The sequence below is a fragment of the Salmo salar genome, chromosome 13 (assembly GCF_965601325.2).
Source record: "Salmo salar chromosome 13, fSalSal1, whole genome shotgun sequence".
Taxonomy (NCBI): domain Eukaryota; kingdom Metazoa; phylum Chordata; class Actinopteri; order Salmoniformes; family Salmonidae; genus Salmo; species Salmo salar.
The window spans coordinates 39996898-40018514 of record NC_138303.1 but is presented as its reverse complement, the minus strand read 5'-3'; the positions used below and the strand labels follow the sequence as shown (position 1 = coordinate 40018514).

Here is a 21617-nt window from a genome sequence, read left to right as displayed (position 1 = left end):
CTAAGTCCGCCACTGCCTACAAGAATAGTCCCAGTAAGCAAAAATTAAGCTGAAAAGACGTCTAAAATATGTATTTTTCCAGACGAAGTTCGATTTAGGTTCTGAATGAAAGCTGAAAATATGTATTTTCCGGACATTGAAATCAGATACATTTTCATTTCTCAATGAAAGTTGAAAATATGTAATTTATAGACATCTATATTTGGGCCAAATCAAGGCTGGTCCAGACTGGACCAAATCTGAAGCAAACATAGACGTCTATTTATTTTTAAACCTTATACTTTTACTCAAGTAGAATTTTACTGGGTGACTTTTATTTGAGACATTTTCTATTAAGGTATCTTTACTTTTACTGAAGTATGATAGTTGGGTACTTTTTCCACCAATGGAATTTGGGTAACGGTGCATATGTATGCACCCAATGCAATTATGCAGTCCAGTTTGTCTAATACAGCGGTCTCCAAACTTTTCTAGAATGAGCTACTTAAAAATTGTTTTTAGATGTTGTGAGCTACAAAACTAGCTTTCAAATAGGCAACTCTTCCCCAGGTACTTAGCGAAAGTCGTGCACTATATTTTCTAGCAATATAATGGAGGGTCCATGTCAATGCTTAAATCTGAATACCTTTTTCAGGGATGGGGGGATGAAAGAAATGTTTTATTTTTGTATAATTCCCCTTTAATTGGGCATCTAGCTAGTGAAGAATGTGCCATCTAATGTGTTGATAGTTGATAGTGATATCGCTTCCGTCCCTCTCCTCGCCCCAACCTGGGCTCGAACCAGGGACCCTCTGCGCGAATCAACAACTGACACCCCACGAAGCATCGTTACCCATCGCGCCACAAAAGCAGCGGCCCTTGCAAAGCAGCGGCCCTTGCAAGGGGAACAACCACTTAATGTCTCAGAGCGAGTGACGTCACTGATTGAAACGCTATTAGCGCGCACCACCGCTAACTAACTAGCCATTTCACATCGGTTACAATAGCAGCAGTAGTACAGAACCATTCCTCATTTCACGGCTAAGTTAGCAAATGACAAATAATATATATAAATAACATACTTACTCATGATATACACTACTTCTGCCATGTAAGCCTACTTTGCAGTTAAAGTTTAATTGAGAAGGTTTCGGGGAAAGTATTTCTGTCATCCCTCAAGATGGTTATCACATCAATTGGCTACACACAGTGATAGACAAATTGAGACCCCTGATCTAATACATCCACAGTGGGATTTCGACTGTTTATATTTATTGTAAATATAATTCATTATTGTATTTAATTTTTAAGCTATGTAACACCATTACAACCTTGTTTAGCATTATTTAGTCCAAATATGGCATTATTCCACTCTTTGGATTAGTTTACATGGGGAACTTTTATTTTGAAGGCAAACCGCAAATTCCACTATTCTCACTGGCTTCCAAACCGCCGCCGTCCAGGAAATACGCCAAATAAACGTCTATTTGCTGTTGCGAAACAGACAGGCAGAGTTGCCAGTTGAAGAAGTCGTAGCTAGACTACTTGAACAATAAGGTAGGACTATGAGTTTTCCTAATACTCTAACTGATCATTATTGGACATTGTTATAGAAGAAAGTGCGATGTACGCAAACACAATAGCTAGCTAACGTTAATTAGACATGCTAGCTAGCTCGCAGTCTCCAGTACCAGCTAGCTAATTTAGTTGTGCCTGTATTTTATTGTGAACACAGTGTGATTACGACAAGTGGATTTTGAGAGAAATTCATCCGTATAAGAGGGGGTCAAATTTTACAGTACAGATTATCAAACAAATCAACCAATCCAGGAGACCGTGTGCTGCTGCTCGTTACAGGAAACGAAGACGTCATGCACCCCTCTAAAGACGTCTGTTGGTCCTTGACAATATGGATGGTCCACCTTGCCTTCATGGTTCCCACTGTTCAAGGTAGGGTCATCTCGAAGCAGAACTCTATTTCTATGAGTGCATGTTTTCATTCATTGGTTTGAAACTCTGTGGTTTGAAGCGTGTACCATATAGTTTCTAAACCCAGAGGCGCAACACTCCGAGACTTCCGGGAACGCTTGTCAAATAGACCAGGCCAGGGTTTGAGAAGGCAATGAGAAAAGTTGGGATACAAAATAGGGAAAACCAACATTAGATTCCTATTGACCCCGATTGTAAAATCGGCAACTTTGTCTTCGTCGATTATTAATTTTTGTTATACAGAATTAACATAACATGGCGGTAGGCTGCAGTGTTGTTCAGGAGTTCATGATGCCAGGTCAAAAATCCCAACCGATGGTTTGCAATGCTTCCATGCAGGGAAATAGAGCCAGTGAAAAGACCCGAGGTAAAGTTGGTTTAATATTCCGATATTCAGACATTCAACATGCATTAGCCAAAAGCCATTTAAAATTGTAATTTTTTTAAATTTATTTTATTTCACCTTTTTATTTAACCAGGTAGGCAAGTTGAGAACAAGTTCTCATTTACAATTGCGACCTGGCCAAGATAAAGCAAAGCAGTTTGACACATACAACAACAACAACAACAACAACAGAGTTACACATGGAGTAATACAGTAGAAAAGTAAGTCTATATACAATGTGAGCAAATGAGGTGAGATAAGGGAGGTAAAGGCAAAAAAAGGCCATGGTGGCGAAGTACATACAATATAGCAAGTAAAACATTGGAATGGTAGATTTGCAGTGGAAGAAAGTGCAAAGTAGAAATAGAATTAATGGGGTGCAAAGGAGCTAAATAAATAGAGGTAGTTGTTTGGGCTAAATTATAGATGGGCTATGTACAGGTGCAGTAATCTGTGTGCTGCTCTGACAGCTGGTGCTTAAAGCTAGTGAGGGAGAAGTGTTTCCAGTTTCAGAGATTTTTGTAGTTCGTTCCATCAATAACGAATTCATTGATTGTCAAACATAAAAATAGATATTGTTCATTCTATAAATAACTTTTTACAACCTGTTTTGAATAAAAATTCCAGTTTTGATTTGATGGAAATGCAAATCTTTAAAATGCAATTTAAAACTGTATAAATCATTAACTAATTCACCGTTTGTCACAAACATCAAACTATGTAGGATTTATTCTATAAATGTCTAGCATACTTTTACAACCTTTGTTCTGAGTAAGCATGCCAGTTCTGATTTGATAGAAATACGTACCATCTATAAAATGCAATTTTTAAAGCTATATACATCAACAACGTTTTCACAGATTATTACAGAAAAATCAAACTAGCTATGATTTATTCTATAAATGTCTAGCATACTTTTACAACCTTTTGTTTTGTGTAAACATTACAGTTTTTGATAGAGGGCATGTGGTCAAACTTCTAACGAGTCTGTTATACCTGTCGTGTCTTTGGCTATGCCGGATTAAGTGATATGACATGCTATTCTATAAAATCCTTCCTCTGTAATTAATATTACCTGATTGAGCTAATCATGTAAATGTAATTAACTAGAAAGTCGTCACCACGAAAGAGTGTTTATAGAGCTGTTATCTTCCGAATAAACTCTTAAAGACCTAGTAATATTTTATATCAATAGCAGTCAATATTAATCGTCAACTTATTTCAGTCTCATCTGAAAGTTGTAAATTCTTGGTTATCTTCACGAACCCTGGCTAACAAGTTGAATCAGCAATGCAAAATTGGGTTTAATTATTTATTTACTAAATACCTAACTAATCACACAGAATTACATATACACAGAATGCAAATTATGTCATACAGAAAACGTCCCTGGTGGACGGAGCCGGGAAGACTGAGGAACAAAGGGAGCAGCTATGCTATCGTAAATACAGTATCTTATGCATTCTAAATGACCGCCCATTTGGAAAAGGGAAATGCAATATAAATATTTACTCTGAGCTGCACTTCGGTAGGTTGGTCGTAGATGCTGGCCGTGTTGCCCAGCAGAGATCTTGCTGTCCTCGGAAGAATGTCTCTGGTGGTAAATGGTTTACGTTGTAGTATCGTCATTGTGTGTTAGACTGGATACGTCTTCCGTCCTTTCCTAGCCCACGTTTACAGCGGCCGCTGCTAACTCAATGGCTAGGAGGTATCACTTCTGTAGTGAATAAGAGTTCAAAGTTCATATCATTCGCAACCAAAGCTCACGCTGAGGTTGGCTTAGTTCTGTAGTTATTATCTGAATCCTTTAACGTATGGACCGTCGTCCTATCGTCCTCGGAACAGAAAGTTATTCGCCCTTTTAACGCAGAGGCTGCAGGCCTCGCGTACTCGGAACAGAAAGGCTTTTATATTTAGTTTTATATTTAAACATTTAAATTACACAACAATTCCATGTGAATCTGATAACTAGAATGTGTAGACTTTCCCAGATACAGTTTGTCGTCCTGTCATCAGTCATAATGTCTCAGATGACAACCGAACTGACATCATATTCATTAAGTACCAACGCATATTTTCCACTGGTTGGATTACCTAAATATGGTTCCTTTCCCCCCACCGTTTGATGTTCCCAGACTCTCTATGTTTAACAAAGGCTATTCAAGAGTCCTTCAGTAGAGTCGAGCGAGAGATTGGAGAAAGGTATTTATGGGGGGGGGGTCATAAACCTTACTCACAGGCCAACATCATGACATACCCTATTAGAAGGGGCCTGGCATAAAATTTTGCATCTTAAGTCATATTAAATTAGATTACAGGAAAAAAACTACAGGATGAAGGGGTCAGGCCTGACTAACAAAGACCGGTTGGTGGATCAAGAGGACCAAGACAACCAATAGGATCAACATGGACATTCCACAGTGGAGATAAGGAAAACTAAGAGTGAACCATAACATGCACTAGTTCAAAAGTTTGGGGTCACTTAGAAATGTCCTTTAAATTGTCCCTTAAAATAACATCAAATTGATCAGAAATACAGTGTCGACATTGTTAATGTTGTAAATGACTATTGTAGCTGGATACAGCTGAGTTTTAATGGAATGTCTACATAGGCGTACAGAGGCCCGTTATCAGCAACCATCACTCCTGTGTTCCAATGTCATGTTGTGTTAGCTAATCCAAGTTTATCATTTTAAAAGGCTCATTGATCATTAGAAAACCCTTTGCAATTATGTTAGCACAGTTAAACTGAAGCAATAAAGAAGCAATAAAACTGGCCTTTAGACTAGTTGAGTATCTGGAGCATCAGCATTTGTGGGTTCGATTGCAGGCTCAAAATGGCCAGAAACAAAGCACTTCTTCTGAAACTCGTCAGTCTATTCTTGTTCTGAGAAATGAAGGCTATTCCATGTGAGAAATTGCCAAGAAACTGAAGATCTCGTACAACGCTGTGTACTACTCCATTCACAGAACAGCGCAAACTGACAAATAAATAAATCTACTGGCCCAAATCAGCTCTACATAATTCAGCAGGGAGGTGTGCAACTACCACACATTTATACCCATTATACCAGTGGAGAAACTACATCAACTACATAGGTATTACCATATCCCTTTCAATTGACATTCCTTGCAGAAAGAACTATTTGCAAATCTTTTAAAACATCCAGAAAGACAGTGGTCTTAAAGGTATTTCTACTTTAAAAGACATATTTTATGTGGATGAAAGAATTCTGCCAGTGTTTTAATGTCCTAGTTTCATATTTTTTTTCTTTACCTCCAACTCTAAATATCCAAGTGAGCCTATGAGGACCTTGGGGATCAGATTTACCATTATACCCATTGATCAAACGTATAACACACACTGCTCAAAAGGAGTTGTTTGTGATATCTAGACTCGCCACTTTATTAGGTTCACCACCCTATTCACAAAAATACATTTCTCCTACATACACCAAGTCCTGTGGTCTTGGCTTGCTAGACACTAAAGCATGCAGAGAAGTATTCTGTTAGTGTTTGTTAGAACTTTAGAATGTGCAAAATGATAGCACAGTCTGGTCTTTTGTAACTCAGAAAAGTTCCAAAACTTGTACTGACTGTAATAAACTCCAACTGGACATAACGTGAACAGTCTAGCTCCTTTCCCAGTTTCATCAACAATTTTGAATTCACGCTGTTCCAGATGCAAAGGGGGTTGTACCTAATAAAGTGACAACTGAATCTATAGACTTTCCAGAATGTGTTCTGGGAATACCCAGGGTATAACACATTTGGCTTTAAGTGTTGAACAGTTGAATCTATTACCTCAGGAGATGGTACCATTCAGCTTGTCTGGAGATGACAAAGGAGGACTTGAACAAAGCCAAAATAGAAAATGATTGGAAGGGCCCTCTTTCCTGTTTTAAATTAGAGACATAAATGACTGTTGTGCCTTGTAACTACTTTAAAATATGTTGCACTAAAAATGCAAACATTGATTTGGCATACAATGTAAGATTGTAAACATTATCCAACTTCATATAGAACAAATTGCACTTGAAATTAACATTTCTTTAAAGTTATTGCAAATGCATATTTTCACTTTTCTGTGAAATCACTGAATTAGTTAGATTTTTTTTCTGTCTTTAAATGCAATATGAGATTATGTATTTATCAAAACTGAAATTTCTACTCCAAGCCAAGGTTTTAAGTACACTAGACATTTATAGAATAAATCATGCCTAGTTTGATTGTCAGTGAAAACGCTATTGATTTATACTGTTTAAATGGCATTTTGATAGATGCCATTTTATAGATGCCATAGTTATGTATTTCTATCAAGTCAACTGGAATTTCTACTCAAAACAAAGGTTGTAAAACTATGCTAGACATTTATAGAATAAGTCATATCTAGTTTGATTTTGTGACAAACGGTGAATTAGTTATTGATTTTCAAGTGGCTTTTGGTGAATATCCGTTGAATGTGCGACTATAAAACCAACTTTACCTCAGTGTGAAAAGAAGCCTGTGGCTTCAGGCTATTTGGAGTGGGAAATGTGGGGACGCTGTTCAAGTAGGATACACATACAGTGCATATCCCCGTTACTTTTCCCACATTTTGTTAGGTTAGCCTTTTTCTAAAATTGATTAAATAGTTTCCCCCCCTCAATCTACACACAATACCCCATAATGTATTTAAAAATATATGTTTAACCTTTTTAACTAGGCAAGTCAGTTAAGAACAAATTCTTATTTACAATGACGACAAAGCAAAACAGGTTTGTGCACATTTTAAGTATTCAGACCCTTTACTCAGTACTTTGTTGAAGCACCTTTGGCAGCGAATACAGCCTGGCGCCTTCTTGGGTATGACATTACAAGCTTGGCATACTTGGGGAGTTTCTCCCATCTCTGCAGATCCTCTCAAGCTCTGTCAGGTTGGATGGGGAGTGTCGCTGCACAGATATTTTCAAGTCAAGAGCTGTTCGATTGTGTTCAGGCTCTGGCTGGGCCACAAGGACATTCAGACTTGTCTCGCAGCCACTCCTGCGTTGTCTTGGCTGTGTGCTCAGGGTCGTTGTCCTGTTGGAAGGTGAACCTTCGCCCCAGTCTGAGATCCTGAGAGCTCTGGAGCAGGTTTTCGTCTAGGCTCTCTGTACTTTGCTCCGTTCATCTTTCCCTTGATCCTGACTAGTCTCCCAGTCCCTGCTGCTGAAAAACATCAACACTGCATGATGCTGCCACCACCATGCTTCACCATAGGGATAGTGCCAGGTTTCCTCCAGATGTGATGCTTGGCATTCTGGACAAAGTTTTCAATTTTTGTTTCATCAGACCAGAGAATCTTGTTTTTCATGGTCTGAGAGTCCTTTTAGGTGCCTTTTGGCAAACTCCAAATGGGCTGTCATGTGCCTTTTACTGAGGAGTGGCTTCCGTCTGGCCACTACTATAAAGGCCTGATTGGTGGAGTGCTGCAGAGATTGTTGTCCTTCTGGAAGGTTCTCCCATCTCCAAAGAGGAACTCAGGAGCTGTCAGAGTGACCATCGGGTTCTTGGTCACCTCCCTGACCAAGGCCCTTCAACCCCGTTTGCTCAGTTTGGCGGGGCGGCTAGCTCTAGAAAGAGTCTTGGTGGTTCAAAACTTCTTCCATTTAAGAATGATGGAGGCCACTGTGTTCTTGGGGACCTTCAATGCGGCAGAAATGTTTTGGTACCCTTTCCAAGATCTGTGCCTCGACACAATCCTGTCTTGGAGCTCTACGGAAAATCCCTTCAACCTCACTGCTTGGTTTTTGCTGTGACATGCGCTGTCAACTGTGGGACCTTTTTTTATATAGACCGGTGTGCCTTTCCAAATCATGTCCAATCAGTTAAATTTACCACAGGTGGACTCCAATCAAGTTGTAGAAACATCTCAATGATGATCAATGGAAACAGTATGCACCTGAGCTCAATTTATAGTCTCTTAGCGAAGGGTCTGAAATGTAAATAAGGTATTTAATTTTTTATACATTTGCAAACATTTCTAAACCTGTTTTCACTTTGTCATTATGGGATGTGGATTGATTAGGAAAAACACGTATTTAATCCACTTTAGAATAAGGCTGTAACGTAACAAAATGTGGAACAAGTCAAGGGATCTGAATACTTTCCGTGTGTGTGTGTAAAACATTTAATCACAGGTAAGACGTTTAGCTAGCTTAACTTGGCTAGCTTAACCCTTACAAAATAAGTTGGCAGTATAAGTGTGTCCAAAATACCACAGTCCACTGCACTTTTACTGCAGTTTCAGAGGAGACTGCGTGAATCAGTCCTTCATGGTCGAATTGCTGCAAAGAAACCACTGTTAAAGGACACCAATAAAGAAACACGAGCAATGGACATTAGACCGGTTGAAATCTGTCCTTTGGTCGGATGAGTCCAAATTTGAGATTTTTGGTTCCAACCGTCGTGTCTTTGTGAGACGGATGATCTTCATGTGTTTCCCACCATGAAGCATGGTGGTGGTGTGGGCGTGCTTTGCGGGTGACACGGTCTGTGATTTATTTAGAATTCAAGCAACACTTAAACAGCATGGCTACCACAGCATTCTGCAGCGATACGCCATCCCATCTCGTTTACGCTTATTTTTTTATTTAACCTTTATTTAACTAGGCAAGTCAGTTAAGAACAACTTACAATGACGGCCTACACCGGCCAAACCCGGACGACGCTGGGCCAATTGTGCGCCGCCCCATGGGACTCCCAATCCCGGCCGGTTGTGATATAGCCTGGATATCTTCATACTGTACTGTCTTTGCTTATACCGTCTATGGTTTGAAGCATTGTCTCACATCAGATTGTGCGACGGCCATCTGCACTGATAGTGTACTGAAATGCTATCTAATAACACAAATTAGTTTTCATTATTGTTAATGTTCTGATTAGTGTGCCGAATTCTGCAGCACAGCTGACGGTTCTAGCTGCGACGTCATCGCGTTGGCAACATGTTACAAAGTAGTGAGACAGTGCCAGTTGTCAGTCAGATACATGATGATTTCTTAGAACAGTCCCGTATCTTTAGTGACATACAACTTCATCAACAAGCTGGCAAACTAGCTACCGTAATGGCCATTCAAACAAGCTAGTACAAGGCTGCTAGCTGGGGCAAGAGGAGCTGATCAAGCATGTCTTTCCGTAGGAGCCAGCAAAGATGGTTCACTCAGGCTCTTTACCATTGAAAAACAATTCTGGTCTATTTAATTAACAGGGTGGGTCTCCTATAGACACCAATGCAATAGTAACTGAGTCTGATCTACTTAGTTCGTTTGCCTTAAATTGAACCAGAAAAAAACTGAGTGGGGTGTCTCGCTTCCACTTCCGTCTCTGGTAACCAGTGCGTTATATCTGTGTGATTTTCAAAACTAAGAACTAGTGTTTGGAGAATGAGCAAAATCTCAGTTTAAGAGATGCTGCGTTCAAAACAGCTCAAAACTAACAATTTTGACTTGGAAACCCACTGTAGAAAAATTAGCTCAGAGTTTCCCACTTGGAAAATATATGAATCGACCAATAGGAAGCTCTACGCAAAACGCGTACGTAAATGTTAACCCTTCGAGTGTATGAGTTGTCTTGAAAGCACCATGAGTTCCCCGTTTAGTTTGACACGTGGCTCCTGGCAACTGCGTGTCGGGTTAGAACGACGCCATCTGACGTGAGACAATGTGGGTTTTGAAGGTGTTGTCTCCAGTATTTGTCCACCTTGGTCATTCAATTTTGTCTCCTTTGTTTTCAGGTCAAGACTGCTCCAAACCCATACCGTTAGAAGGGTCAAACATGGTTTTTACATCAACTCAAGAGACATTTGGAGATGGAACAAGAGCAACGTTTGAGTGTGCAACTGGATATGTCAGTGCAGGAGGATCTCGATCAGTCACCTGTACTGCTGGCGTGTGGAGTGATGTGAAACTGACATGCGAATGTAATTCCAACATTTAAATTTTTTATTGTGCAAACGTTAGGCCATATTCCAGTAAATGTTTTTAGTTATAAAAAGAAAGTCGCCCACTCTATATAACCTCCCAGTAATTTATTGGGTAAACCACCAATGTTTCAGTATCACTGTGCCTTCTTCAGGGTAATATCATGAATGCTTGAACCAGGGCTGCGTTCAGTAAATGTTTACATTCTGGAGCGTTCAATTAAACGTAAACGGTGCTGTACGGAACGGCCTGTTGAAAAACGTGGAGGGGTTGGGGAGCCTTGTCATCGTGGCTCTGTCCTTTTTAAATACGTCACTCATTGCTTCAAGCCACACCTCGCCCCACGGGAGCAAATGTACCTCAGTCTGTTCAAGAGCGATTTGGGGAAACGTGTCGTTCAGCACAAACTGTTCTGCAATGTAGCAACCGTTCATGCGAACTGAACGCACCTCAGACTATATAGACACAGTTTGTGCAACCAATGACAGTAGTGAGGTGTGTCATAATAAAAAATCCCTGTTAGTGGTGTCATCTCATGCAAGACACATGGAGGAATCCATCTCCTCACCTGTCCATGTGGGAAATCCCATGTAGGACAAAGGGGGGGAAGAAATTCAAACAACGCATAGCTGAACACCGCAGCTCAATCAGGTGTAAGAACACTGACTATCCAGTAGCAGCTCACTTTGTTGAAGCTAACCATCCTCTCTCTTTCATCAAATACAAAATGGTATCGAGCATGTTACCCTACCAAGGAGAAGAGGTAACATTGAAACCCTACTACTACAGAGGGAGGACCTACTGGATCTCCTATACAAAAATACTAGTGGTCTGAATGTTGACTTGGACCTCAGGCCCTTTTTTATAAACAAGTCCCCCTTTTTTTATGACCAGGTCTGCTAAATGAAGATATTCTTTCCACAGCTTATCAGCGTGCACCTAAGATGTTCCCTTTGATGGTAGAGATGCTTGTTATGCATTGCGTTTGAACCAAAAGATTGTAACTAAGATGAAATTAATTGGAAACAATTCAATATAGATATAGATATAGATATGAAATAGGAAAATGCATTTTCATGTTAATACTATGTACAATATCTAATCATGAAGTATGATAACAATAGCCTAATATATTTAACATGCTGTAAACTATTGTCTTTTAACAGTGACTTTTTATCCTCCGCACCCTAATTACTATGACATAACCCTCACTAGTTATTGGTTGCATTAATTGCACTGGTTGTTTATATAACCTGGTTTAAGCATTCATGATATTACCCTGAAGAAGGCACAGTGATGCAGAAATGTTGGTGGTTTACCCATTAAATTACTGGGAGCTTGTGTATACAGTGTGCAACGCTCTTTTTTTTTAACATTTATTTTTCATAGCCTATAGTTTACTCACCGTTAGTCCACCTCCACTAACTCTTTTGGGTATGCACCAGCTCATGCTTTTCACTAAACAGTTTTTACCCACCCACTCACAACTTGATATATTCATTGCCCATTCATAAAACTCACTGACAAAGTAGCCTAGCCTGGAATCTGGACCTGTTTTATGCTAACATTCCACTCCTTGCCACTCCATGTCATGTTTGGCATATGACACAGAGTGGCAAGGAGTGGAATGTTGGCACAAAACAGGTCAGGCTAGCCTATGTTTCCTCCGTACATGACTATTTTTCTTTATGGTTGTTTCAGTAAGGTCGTGTGGCAGCCCAGGAGATGTGATAAACGGCCAGTATGATCTCTCGGGGATTCTGTTTGGCGCCAGGGCTGTTGCTTTCTGTAACACTGGGTCAGTGCAAGGCTATTTGCCTCATCTCTCTCTCTCTGTCTGTCTCTCTCTCTCTCTCTCTCTCTCTCTCTCTCTCTCTCTCTCTCTCTCTCTCTCTCTCTAATAGGGCTGAACCATAGAGAGAGCGAGCACTCATCTTTGTATCTGTGCCATTATTGGATCTGTGACCGCTACGTTTTAAAGTTGTCAATTTTTATTCTTCTTCACTGGGCTCCCAACTCATAGTAATCCCCACCCAGTTGGCTATTTTAAAATGCTGGAAGCCCTTATTGCAATGTCCATGATGAGTCTATCTTCATGGGCTGAACTGAGTGCTTTAACATGTCAACTGTCATGCTTCACAAAGCTGTCCTTTTGTAGGACCAATTTTATGATTTCCAGTTAGGCCTTAATCAAACTTCCTCTCCTTAAAAGCTGAAGGAAATGTTTGTAATGTTTAGCCCATGATCTTCCTTTACTGTCTTGCTTAAGATCAGAGCTGTCTCTGTAACACTTGCTATCCTGAAAGCAATGCTCCAAATACTGTCTAATCTTTCTCTTTCTCAGCTATATGCTTGTGGGCAGCGGTGTAAGGAACTGTTTGGTCGGAGGCTGGGATGGCCGAGTTCCTGTATGTCAAGGTTAGTCAAGTGAAAATAACTTTAACAGTTCTATGCTTGTGCCTAGATCAAAACTGTTTATAACTGCTGTTGTGTTCTACTCTGCAGTGGTGAAGTGTGGAAAGCCCCCCACCATTGTCAACGGTGGACCTGTTATGCCATCTGAAGAAGAGTACGAATATAAAAGTGTTGTGGGATATAGCTGTGAGAAGGAATTCACTCTGGTTGGAGCTAAATCCATAGTCTGTGAAAAGGACGGAGAATTCCAGCCAGCTCCACCTGAGTGTAAAAGTATGTTGAAAGCTTGCCTTTTTACCCCCTTCTGTTTTAAAGTCATAATTATGGTTGTTGACAAAACATAGAACTGTTTGTATGAACTGTTCACACTGATAAGATACTTTTGAAAACTAGATTACTTCTTGGATTATTTGACTTCAGAAAGGATTCAACACTTTTCTGTTTTCTCAATGACATTCAATTCAGCTTTGAAAAACGGAGCAAGTTTTAAGTTTGTTCCACCTGAGCGAGTCTGACCACAAGTCAGAGACCACTATGATGACACCCCAAATGCGTTTGATGGATCCTTTGTCTACTTCTAATGCCTCTTAAGGGGAAAGCAATCAGATTACATTACTGCGTTTGAGTAATCCAAAGGTTATGTAACTGACTACAATTTTGGGCAGGTAACGGATTACGTTTAGAAATGAACCTACCCAGTCCTGTCCACTACACAATCATGAGCAAGGTCACGGTCCAGATGATAAAATAAGTGTATAAATATCACAGTATCTAGCCTGATAGCACAGATGTCCATGAGACTGAACCGTGGACACCCTAATGCAGGGCTGCCCAACCCTCTTCCTGGAGATCTATCATCCTGTGGGTTTTCAGTCCAACCCTAATTTAACACAACTGGTTCTACTTATTAGCTGCTCAACAAGACCTTAAGTAGCTGAATCAGATATTCTAAATTAGGGTTGGACTGAATACCTACAGGACAGTAGATCTCCAGGAAGAGGTTTGGGCAGCCATGCCCTAATGTGTACTATACACTTAAAACCATGATGCAACATTGAGCTCAGGGGAAATGAGTTACAAAAATCTAGCTTATTTATTGAATGGATTAGTTGCATAATATACATAAATAGGTGGTTATAACAACATTGTGTTTTATATTGCTTCAAGTAGCCTAAAACCAGTAAATAAGAGACTTGGGCCACCTTTACTTCACAACCATAGAGAAATAAACATCTCTTTGTTTACATCTGCAGTGGTTTCATGTCCTGCTCCTGTTGTTGAGAATGGCGTTAGGATTGAAGGTCGTTTGCCCCCCTACAAGCACAAGTCTTATGTGACGTATAAGTGCAACGATGGATATGAGATGACGGGACAGGCCAGTCTGACATGTGAAATAGAAGGCTGGTCAGCTTCTATTCCCACATGCAAAGGTAAGGCTTGTTTCAGTGTGTTACTTAACATACTTTAGCCTATATTTTGGATCAGATATTTTGTGCGTCATTTGGTGTTTAGGACCAGAAGACCAATGTGTCAGCAAACTGACTTTCTGAATTGAATTGATCTTATTTAAACATATAGAGAATATTTTGATAAGATAATATGGTATGTGGAGGGATAACAACAGTAAATTGATGTGACAGACTGGACAAGAATAGTTATTGGCCTAATTGCATTGCATGCCTTAATAGCCCTTCCGACTACAACAAATCCCCCTACTACCACAACAGCTACTACCACAACAGCTACTACCACAACAGCTACTACCACAACAGCTACTACCACAATAGCTGCTACCACTGCTACAAAGAGAACCACAAACCAAGGTTGAGTCCATTTTGATACTGCTTGTTACAATCCTAATCTAATTTTACAGTGAGTTACAAAAGTATTGGAACAGTGAATATTTTTGTTGTTTTGTCTTTGAAATGATACAATGTCTATGCGGTTAAAGTGCAGACTGTCAGCTTTTTGTACATAGTCCCCCCATTTTAGGGGACCAAAAGTATTTGGGACAAATTCTCTTAGCTATATTAAAGTAGTAAAAAGTAAAGTATTTGGTCCCATATTCATAGCACGAAAAGACTACATTACATCAAGCTTGTGACTCTGCACATTTGTTGGATGCATTTGCTGTTTGTTTAGGTTGTGTTTCAGATTATTTAGTGCCCAATAGAAATGAATGGTAAATAATATATTGTGTCATTTTGGAGTCACTTTTTATTGTAAATAAGAATATGTTTTTAAACACTTGTACATTAATGTGGATGCTACCTTGATTATATGGATAATCCTGAATGAATTGTGAAGAATGATAGAATAACGGGAGGTTAGCATTGTGCGTCTTAACGTTTTCACTCTTCATGATTCATTCAGGATTTTCCGTAGTCATGGTAGCATCCACATGAATGTAGAAACACCCCCTTTTGACAAAATCGCAATATTATTTTTGCACTAGTTGGCTGAACCTGCACGAAAACTCCTTCATAGCTTGTTTTCCATCTTTTTAAATGGGAGCAAATTTGTTTTCAGCACTTTTTATTTCAATGACTGATCAACATTCATTTTCTCATGGCTCTGGCGTCCCTCTGCAGCAGACATATGGTGAGCAATATGTTTGGAACATTGAATCGCAATATGTATGGAATCTTGAGAATCGTATCGGCACCTAAGTATTGCGCTATTGTACCGTGAGGTTGTTGACAAATCCCAGCCTCTCTCTGTCACACACACACACACTTGTCATAAAACTAGAAGTACAATATTGTCTGATGCAGAGAACTTAGTGAAAGATGTCCTCATTAGGGGCTTTCCCGCCTTCCATGTATACAGTACCAGTCAAAAGTTTGGACACACCTACTCATTCCAAGGTTCTTTATTATTTTCTACATTGTAGAATAATAGTGAAGGCATCAAAACTATGAAATAACACATATGGAATCATGTAGTAACCAAAATAGTGTTATACAAATATATTTGATGACAGCTTGGCACACTTGGCATTCTCTCAGCCAGCGTTCTCCTGGCATCCACCAAATTCGTCTGTCGGACTGGCAGATGGTAAAGCGTGATTCATCACTCCAGAGAACGCGTTTCCACTTCTCCAGAGTTCAATGGTGGCGAGCTTTACACCACTCCAGCCGACGCTTGGCATTGCGCATGGTGATCTTAGGCTTGTGTGTGGCTGCTTGGCCATGGACACCCATTTCATGAAGCTCCCGACAAACAATTGTTGTGCTGACGTTGCTTCCAGTGGCATTTTGGAACTCGGTAGTGAGTGTTGCAAACGAGGACAGATGGTTTTACGCGCTTCAGCACTCGGCGGTCCCGTTCTGTGAGCTTGTGTGGCCTACCACTTCGCGGCTGAGCCGTTGTTGCTCCTAGATGTTCCCACTTCACAATAACAGCACTTACAGTTGACCGGGGCAGCTCTATCAGGGCAGAGATTTGATGAACTGATTTGTTGGAATGGTGGCATCCTATGACTGTGCCACGTTGAAAGTCACTGAGCTCTTCAGTAAGGCCATTCTACTGTGTGTGTGTGGACCATAAGTCCCCACAAGAATAGTAAACCAACAAATATTTGACCAACTGGGGACAGTTGGTTCCCAAAAGGTCATGCTATTTGTAGGCGGTTTAGGGTTAGGAGCTAGGGTCAAGGTAAGGGTACAGGTTAGGGAAAATAGGATTTTTAATGGGACTGAATTGTATATCCCCACAAGGTTAGCTGTGCAAGACTCTGTGTGTGCATGCTCGCCAGGACCAGACATGAGTGCTGCAGCTCTGTGGTAAAACATGGTTATTTACTAGCATAACTGCCATCGTTAATGCAGTGAAGGTTGGATAATATTTTGGACACATTTTGCATGATATTCTTTAGCTTGTTACAACGCTAAAATCAGCTTTCAAACAAGTCCTACTCAGTGGCCGAGTCTACTAGCAGCAATGGAGCATTCACGACCCATCCCCAATCCATCTAGTGGGCGGGGATACCTGGCCGAATTTGAGTATGAACATCGACTGTCGCAACATGAATGGAAATGGGTGTAGGTGCAAGCTGGTGCCGTTGATATTTGGCAGTCTTTGCCACGTACACAGGCTTGCAGTGCGTAGCCTCCAGATTGCGAGCCGGACAACTAGGGCAAAGCAGTTGGCTAGGTACTGCTCTGTTTCAGCTGTCGTGGGAAGCCTTGGAGTTTGGAGAAGGAGGTGCTTTTCCTGTACCCTTGAGTGCATACAGGGACCTTTTGAAGTGTTTGAATCCTTTTTTTTGTACATTTGATTGTTGGATTCAAATAAAGTATTTTGTGTGTGCGCGCAAACCTTAATATCTCTTCTTTGTGTTACAGATCGCGTACCTGGTCCCCCAGAGGCCAAAAGTAAGCGGTCACCCAGTTGCTATCTATTGGTCTTGTATATGATGTTACAACAGTTAGCTCTCATCCGTACATGTTGTACAGTGTATGATGTTCTCTTTGATGGTTCAAGCAGTGTTTAGGCTATTTAGTGATGATTCATCTTCACTGCAAATTCATGATGGCATCTTCCTTCCCTCTGTTTGTTTCTCTTACAGACCACACATGGAAAATAGTAGTGGGTGTTCTAGTTGGACTTGGTAAGTTGCAATAGAAATGACAAGTTGTGTGGATAATGACAGTAACATGGTGACCTGTTAAATCAAGTCGTACCATCTTCTCCAAAACAAGTTCCAAGAATTGTACTATATTCCATCTTCTAAAGATGAACGGGATAAGCCCTATTTGTTTTGTTTTATGTTGAACGTTTTCAAATCTAGTCATCATGCAACGATGTTTACTTGTTGCTCTACCAATCATTTATTTTCTAACATGTACTCACCAATGTATTTTTATTACCATGGTAGTATTCTGTTCAAGCCTTACCTTGCAGGACAGACATTAAGTTAATTGTAATAATTTGCTATTGTTACTGGCATACAAACCTCTAACGATACCACTTTCTGTTGACATCCCATAATTTTTTTGTCATGTTGGTCACAGTAAGGAGAAGGAATGTTGTGGTTTTAAACTCTATGCCAAGTAAAAATTAACTACTTCATATGTTAAACAAAATAATACCTCAAGGATTCAAACTTCTCCTTTTTCTTTCTAGGCGTTGGTTGTATTATAGGATTTATAATCTACAAATATAAAGCACGGTAAGTAATTCTCATTTCGTTAACTAACATCCAATCAAGGCTTGTTTCTTGTCATGGCTCCTCCCTCTTTTCTTTGCGCTCACTAAAACAACTGTTACTCAGTTTCATGTGTTCTTTTGAGGTCTTACTGCTGTCATAACCACCTATGCCGTTTCAGCTAAATGCTGCATGCTTTATATTTGCGAAGCTTTCTGGTGTTTAACATCAATATACACACACCAGCCACAGTAGTGAAGCTGCAAAGTAAACGCAATGGCCATTTTGTCCCAAAAATCTTCTAGTGTTCTTAAACATTGAGCTGTTTGGTGTGTCTGTCGTTGGAGATCCAGAGGGGTTGTCACACACATGGCAAGCAAGGGTGGCGGATTGGTGAGGCCAATAGGTTTGGCCTAGCCTGGTATCCATAACATTCCAAACCATACCACTCCGTGCCATATAGCAAACCGTTTGGCATATGACATGTGGCAAGGAGTGGCTTGTTAGCACAAAACGCGTCTGAGTTCCACGCTAGGTTTGGCCTCCTGGTCACCCAGAAATGCAGACATGGTGACCAGTGCTTGACTTTTGTGTTACAGCTCTCGAGTTGGATACTCAGGAAATGTGGCCACTAATAACTCTGAAGACAGAGAGTTGTAGCACCCTTGGCCAGGGTAAGAAGATGGACATCTGAGCACACCGTTTTTTATTTAATTTTATATAATAAGAAGTCGGCGTTCCAATTCATCCCAAAGGTGTTCGATGGGGTTGAAGTCAGGGCTCAGTGCAGGCCAGTCAAGTTCTTCTACGCCGATCTCAACAAGCAATTTTTGTATGGACCTCGCTTTGTATAAGAAAATGTAATTAAAAAAATATGGGTGATATGATATAGCAGTGAAATGCTAAATGTTTTTATTTTGACGGGTGAGCATCACTGAGCTCTCCAGTAAGGCCATTCTACTGCCCATGTTTGTCTATGGAGATTGCATGACTGTGTGCTCAATTTGGCCAAATCCTTTAATTTGAAGGGGTGTCCACATACTTTTCAATATATATTGTATGTGTCAAAGACCAACAGATTTATCCCGTTTATGTCCCACAGGTCTACCCATTCCTTTAGCAGAGAAGTAAAAAGTAAAATAAATGTAAAATGTATTTTCTGGGGTTGTCTAACTGTATCTGTTTTCTCTTTCAGTACCAAGTCTTCTGATTTGCTTTAGTCTCCTCTTGCATCCTTGAGAAGGGAGTCACAGTGAACAGGCTGCTGTGATTTAATGTACTACTCTCCTGCTTATGAATGCAGCAGCCCCTCCCAAACACTGGGTTCATATCCTTTCAAAGGAAGTTCTATTACGTGATGTTTAGAAACCTCATGATGAAGAATGAATCGGTTCATTCCCGTTTGGAAGCTTGTGCTTAATGAGTGGCCTAACCTGATTATTCAGTAACTATTCATGTTTCCAGTGTACTTCACAAATAACTCTTTATCTGAGCCTGCTTTATCTCATTGCCAGCATTGTTAGTTACAATTCTCCCCTTTTGGGCAACCCTGCAGTACAAAGTCTGTTTTGCACCCTTTGAAATAAAGAATTTGAAGGAAATCATATTTATTAGAATGTCCAACACGATTCCCCTGTGTATTTATTTGGATAGTGAAGCTAAAACTTTTACAAGCTGTTTTTCAGTATAGAGCCAAATGTATCTCAAGGTCATCAGACTGCTGATCAGCCAACAACCATCTCCTGTAGTAAGTAGTACTCCTGGAGTAAGTAAGAGACAAAGAAAACACACACACCTCATACACGTAGTCGCCATACTCGCATATATACACATGCATACCAGTGGAGCCTCCTCAGAGGAGGAGGGGGAGGACCATCCTTAATGAATTTATTCTTTTTCAAATAGAGAAACATTAAAAAGGTTACCCTTTTTAGATAAAACTATACAAAATATATTCACGTCACACAATTATTTATATAAACACACTGTTTTGCAATGAAGGTCTACAGAAGCCTCAACAACACAATGTAGGGTAGCACCATGGTGTAGCCTGAGGACAACTACTTTCCGTCCACTGGATACATTGACTTCAATAAAAAACCTAGGAGGCTTCTGGTTCTCACCCCCTTTCATAGACTTACACAGTAATTATGACAACTTCCAGAGGATGTAAACCAGCCTCAGTTCATGCTGCAAGAGCTCTGATATGTTGTCCACCCAATCAAAGGATCAGAATGAATCTAGTACTGAAAGCATAAGCTACAGCAAGCTACAACTGCAGTGCATAAAATGTGGTGAGTAGACTCAGAGAGACCAATAGTTGAACAGTTTTAAACAAATTCATTTCTTTAAAAATGAAGGAGAAGCAAAAGAGTGAGAGCTAGCTCTTTCATTGTTTTGTGTGTTTTTCCCTCGCTTACTTAGCTAGTTTAGCCTACTCAAATGCCTGGCCGAAACAGTGAGGGATGCTATGTTAGTTAGCTGGCTATGGCTACCCAACACTGGAACTCTTCCAAGTCAAGGTAAGCTTTAGGTTTTATAAATATATTGCCCCCGGGCCCGTCGGTGTAAGTGCTAAACTGCTTGCTGACTACATTGTACTGGATGATTGTAGCGGGTTTACTAACGCGTTAGTTCTAATGACTATGTTGACTATGACTAGCTAATATGGTGACAACGAAGTAGGCTGTGTGTAGCGGTTAGCCGTTATGATATGACGGTTTGGCTTAGAGGTTTTTTTTGCCTGGTCACAGACAGCTCATATATGCACACGTGAAGGGAAAAGGTGAGAGGAGGAGAGTGCGTAGATGCGAGAAGGAATTATACAATGATCAAAGGGTTCATGCTGTTAGTATGTGGCGGCTATGAAAATTAACGTGTGATCAGGTCTATTCATTTCGGCAATTCTGTTTAAAAAAAATCTAAAACGGAAGCAAAATGAACAAAATGGGAATAAATACCTGAATTTGTTCAATAGAAACTATTTTGCAACTGTTGGACTAATGATCACATCCTAGATCAGCTAGATGCAGGCGAGAGTGTGCAAAGCGGTATTGAATGTGTCAATGTCTGTCACCTTGATTACTCAAATTTCTCTTGACCTGTGCGCCTACTTTGTAAACTTACATTCCATAGACTAGGTTGTAGCAACCTAATGATGGGGTATAGGGAAAAATCGAGGAGCGTGTAGTAGCCTAAACCTATCGATGTTACATTGAGCTGGGTTAATGGAATATGAATGACAGTCATCCAATATGCTGTAATAGAAATAAGGACACACTTCTTAAAAAATAAAAAATTCTTCCCTCATCTTAAATGGCACCGATCGCCACTGATACACATACACAGCCAACGCTGCTGTCCCATGTATATAGAGACATTAAACACTGGACCATTTCTTTTATACTGTTTTCATCCTGTGTGTTCATCTACTGTATTCTTCACATTGCTCATTCTAATAGATCTAATACTGTGCATTGCATTTTTGCTACGCTGTTTTGCACACCGCCTGTATTTATCAACTGAATTCTTGACATAGTTCACTGTAATAAATCTACTGCTGTACATATCATTCTTAATGTGTGTGTGATACATACATACATACATACATACATACATACAGATTGCATTTGGATTACTGATGGTGTTATTTGGGTTGTTAACTGGATTTATCCTGTCATTTGTGATTTCTTGTTTCAAATTGTTTTCTTATTTGTGTACTTGACATTTTTTACGGCACTGTTAGGAGCCAGTAACACAA

At 40.1% G+C, this 21617-nt stretch overlaps 1 protein-coding gene across 7 annotated transcripts; it reads left to right on the top strand.

The window, feature by feature from the left end:
* The first annotated feature begins 1399 nt into the window (after positions 1 to 1399).
* Positions 1400 to 19480, top strand: mcp (Membrane cofactor protein). Of its 7 annotated transcripts, none has more exons than XM_014135560.3 (12): positions 1400 to 1536; positions 1837 to 1929; positions 10107 to 10292; positions 11995 to 12091; positions 12638 to 12711; positions 12799 to 12981; positions 13962 to 14138; positions 14397 to 14531; positions 17055 to 17084; positions 17279 to 17320; positions 17836 to 17881; positions 19053 to 19480. In XM_014135560.3, the coding sequence occupies exons 2-12, from the start codon at positions 1851 to 1853 to the stop codon at positions 19075 to 19077; spliced, it is 1074 nt and encodes a 357-aa protein (XP_013991035.1). In that variant the 5' UTR covers positions 1400 to 1536; positions 1837 to 1850; the 3' UTR covers positions 19078 to 19480. The 7 variants fall into 7 exon arrangements, with proteins under 7 accessions (XP_013991035.1, XP_013991032.1, XP_013991037.1 ...); XM_014135557.2 differs by lacking the exon at positions 19053 to 19480 and adding an exon at positions 18457 to 18794; XM_014135558.3 differs by lacking the exon at positions 19053 to 19480 and adding an exon at positions 18457 to 18794 and having other exon boundaries at positions 1407 to 1536; positions 1715 to 1929.
* Positions 19481 to 21617: the final 2137 nt, after the last annotated feature.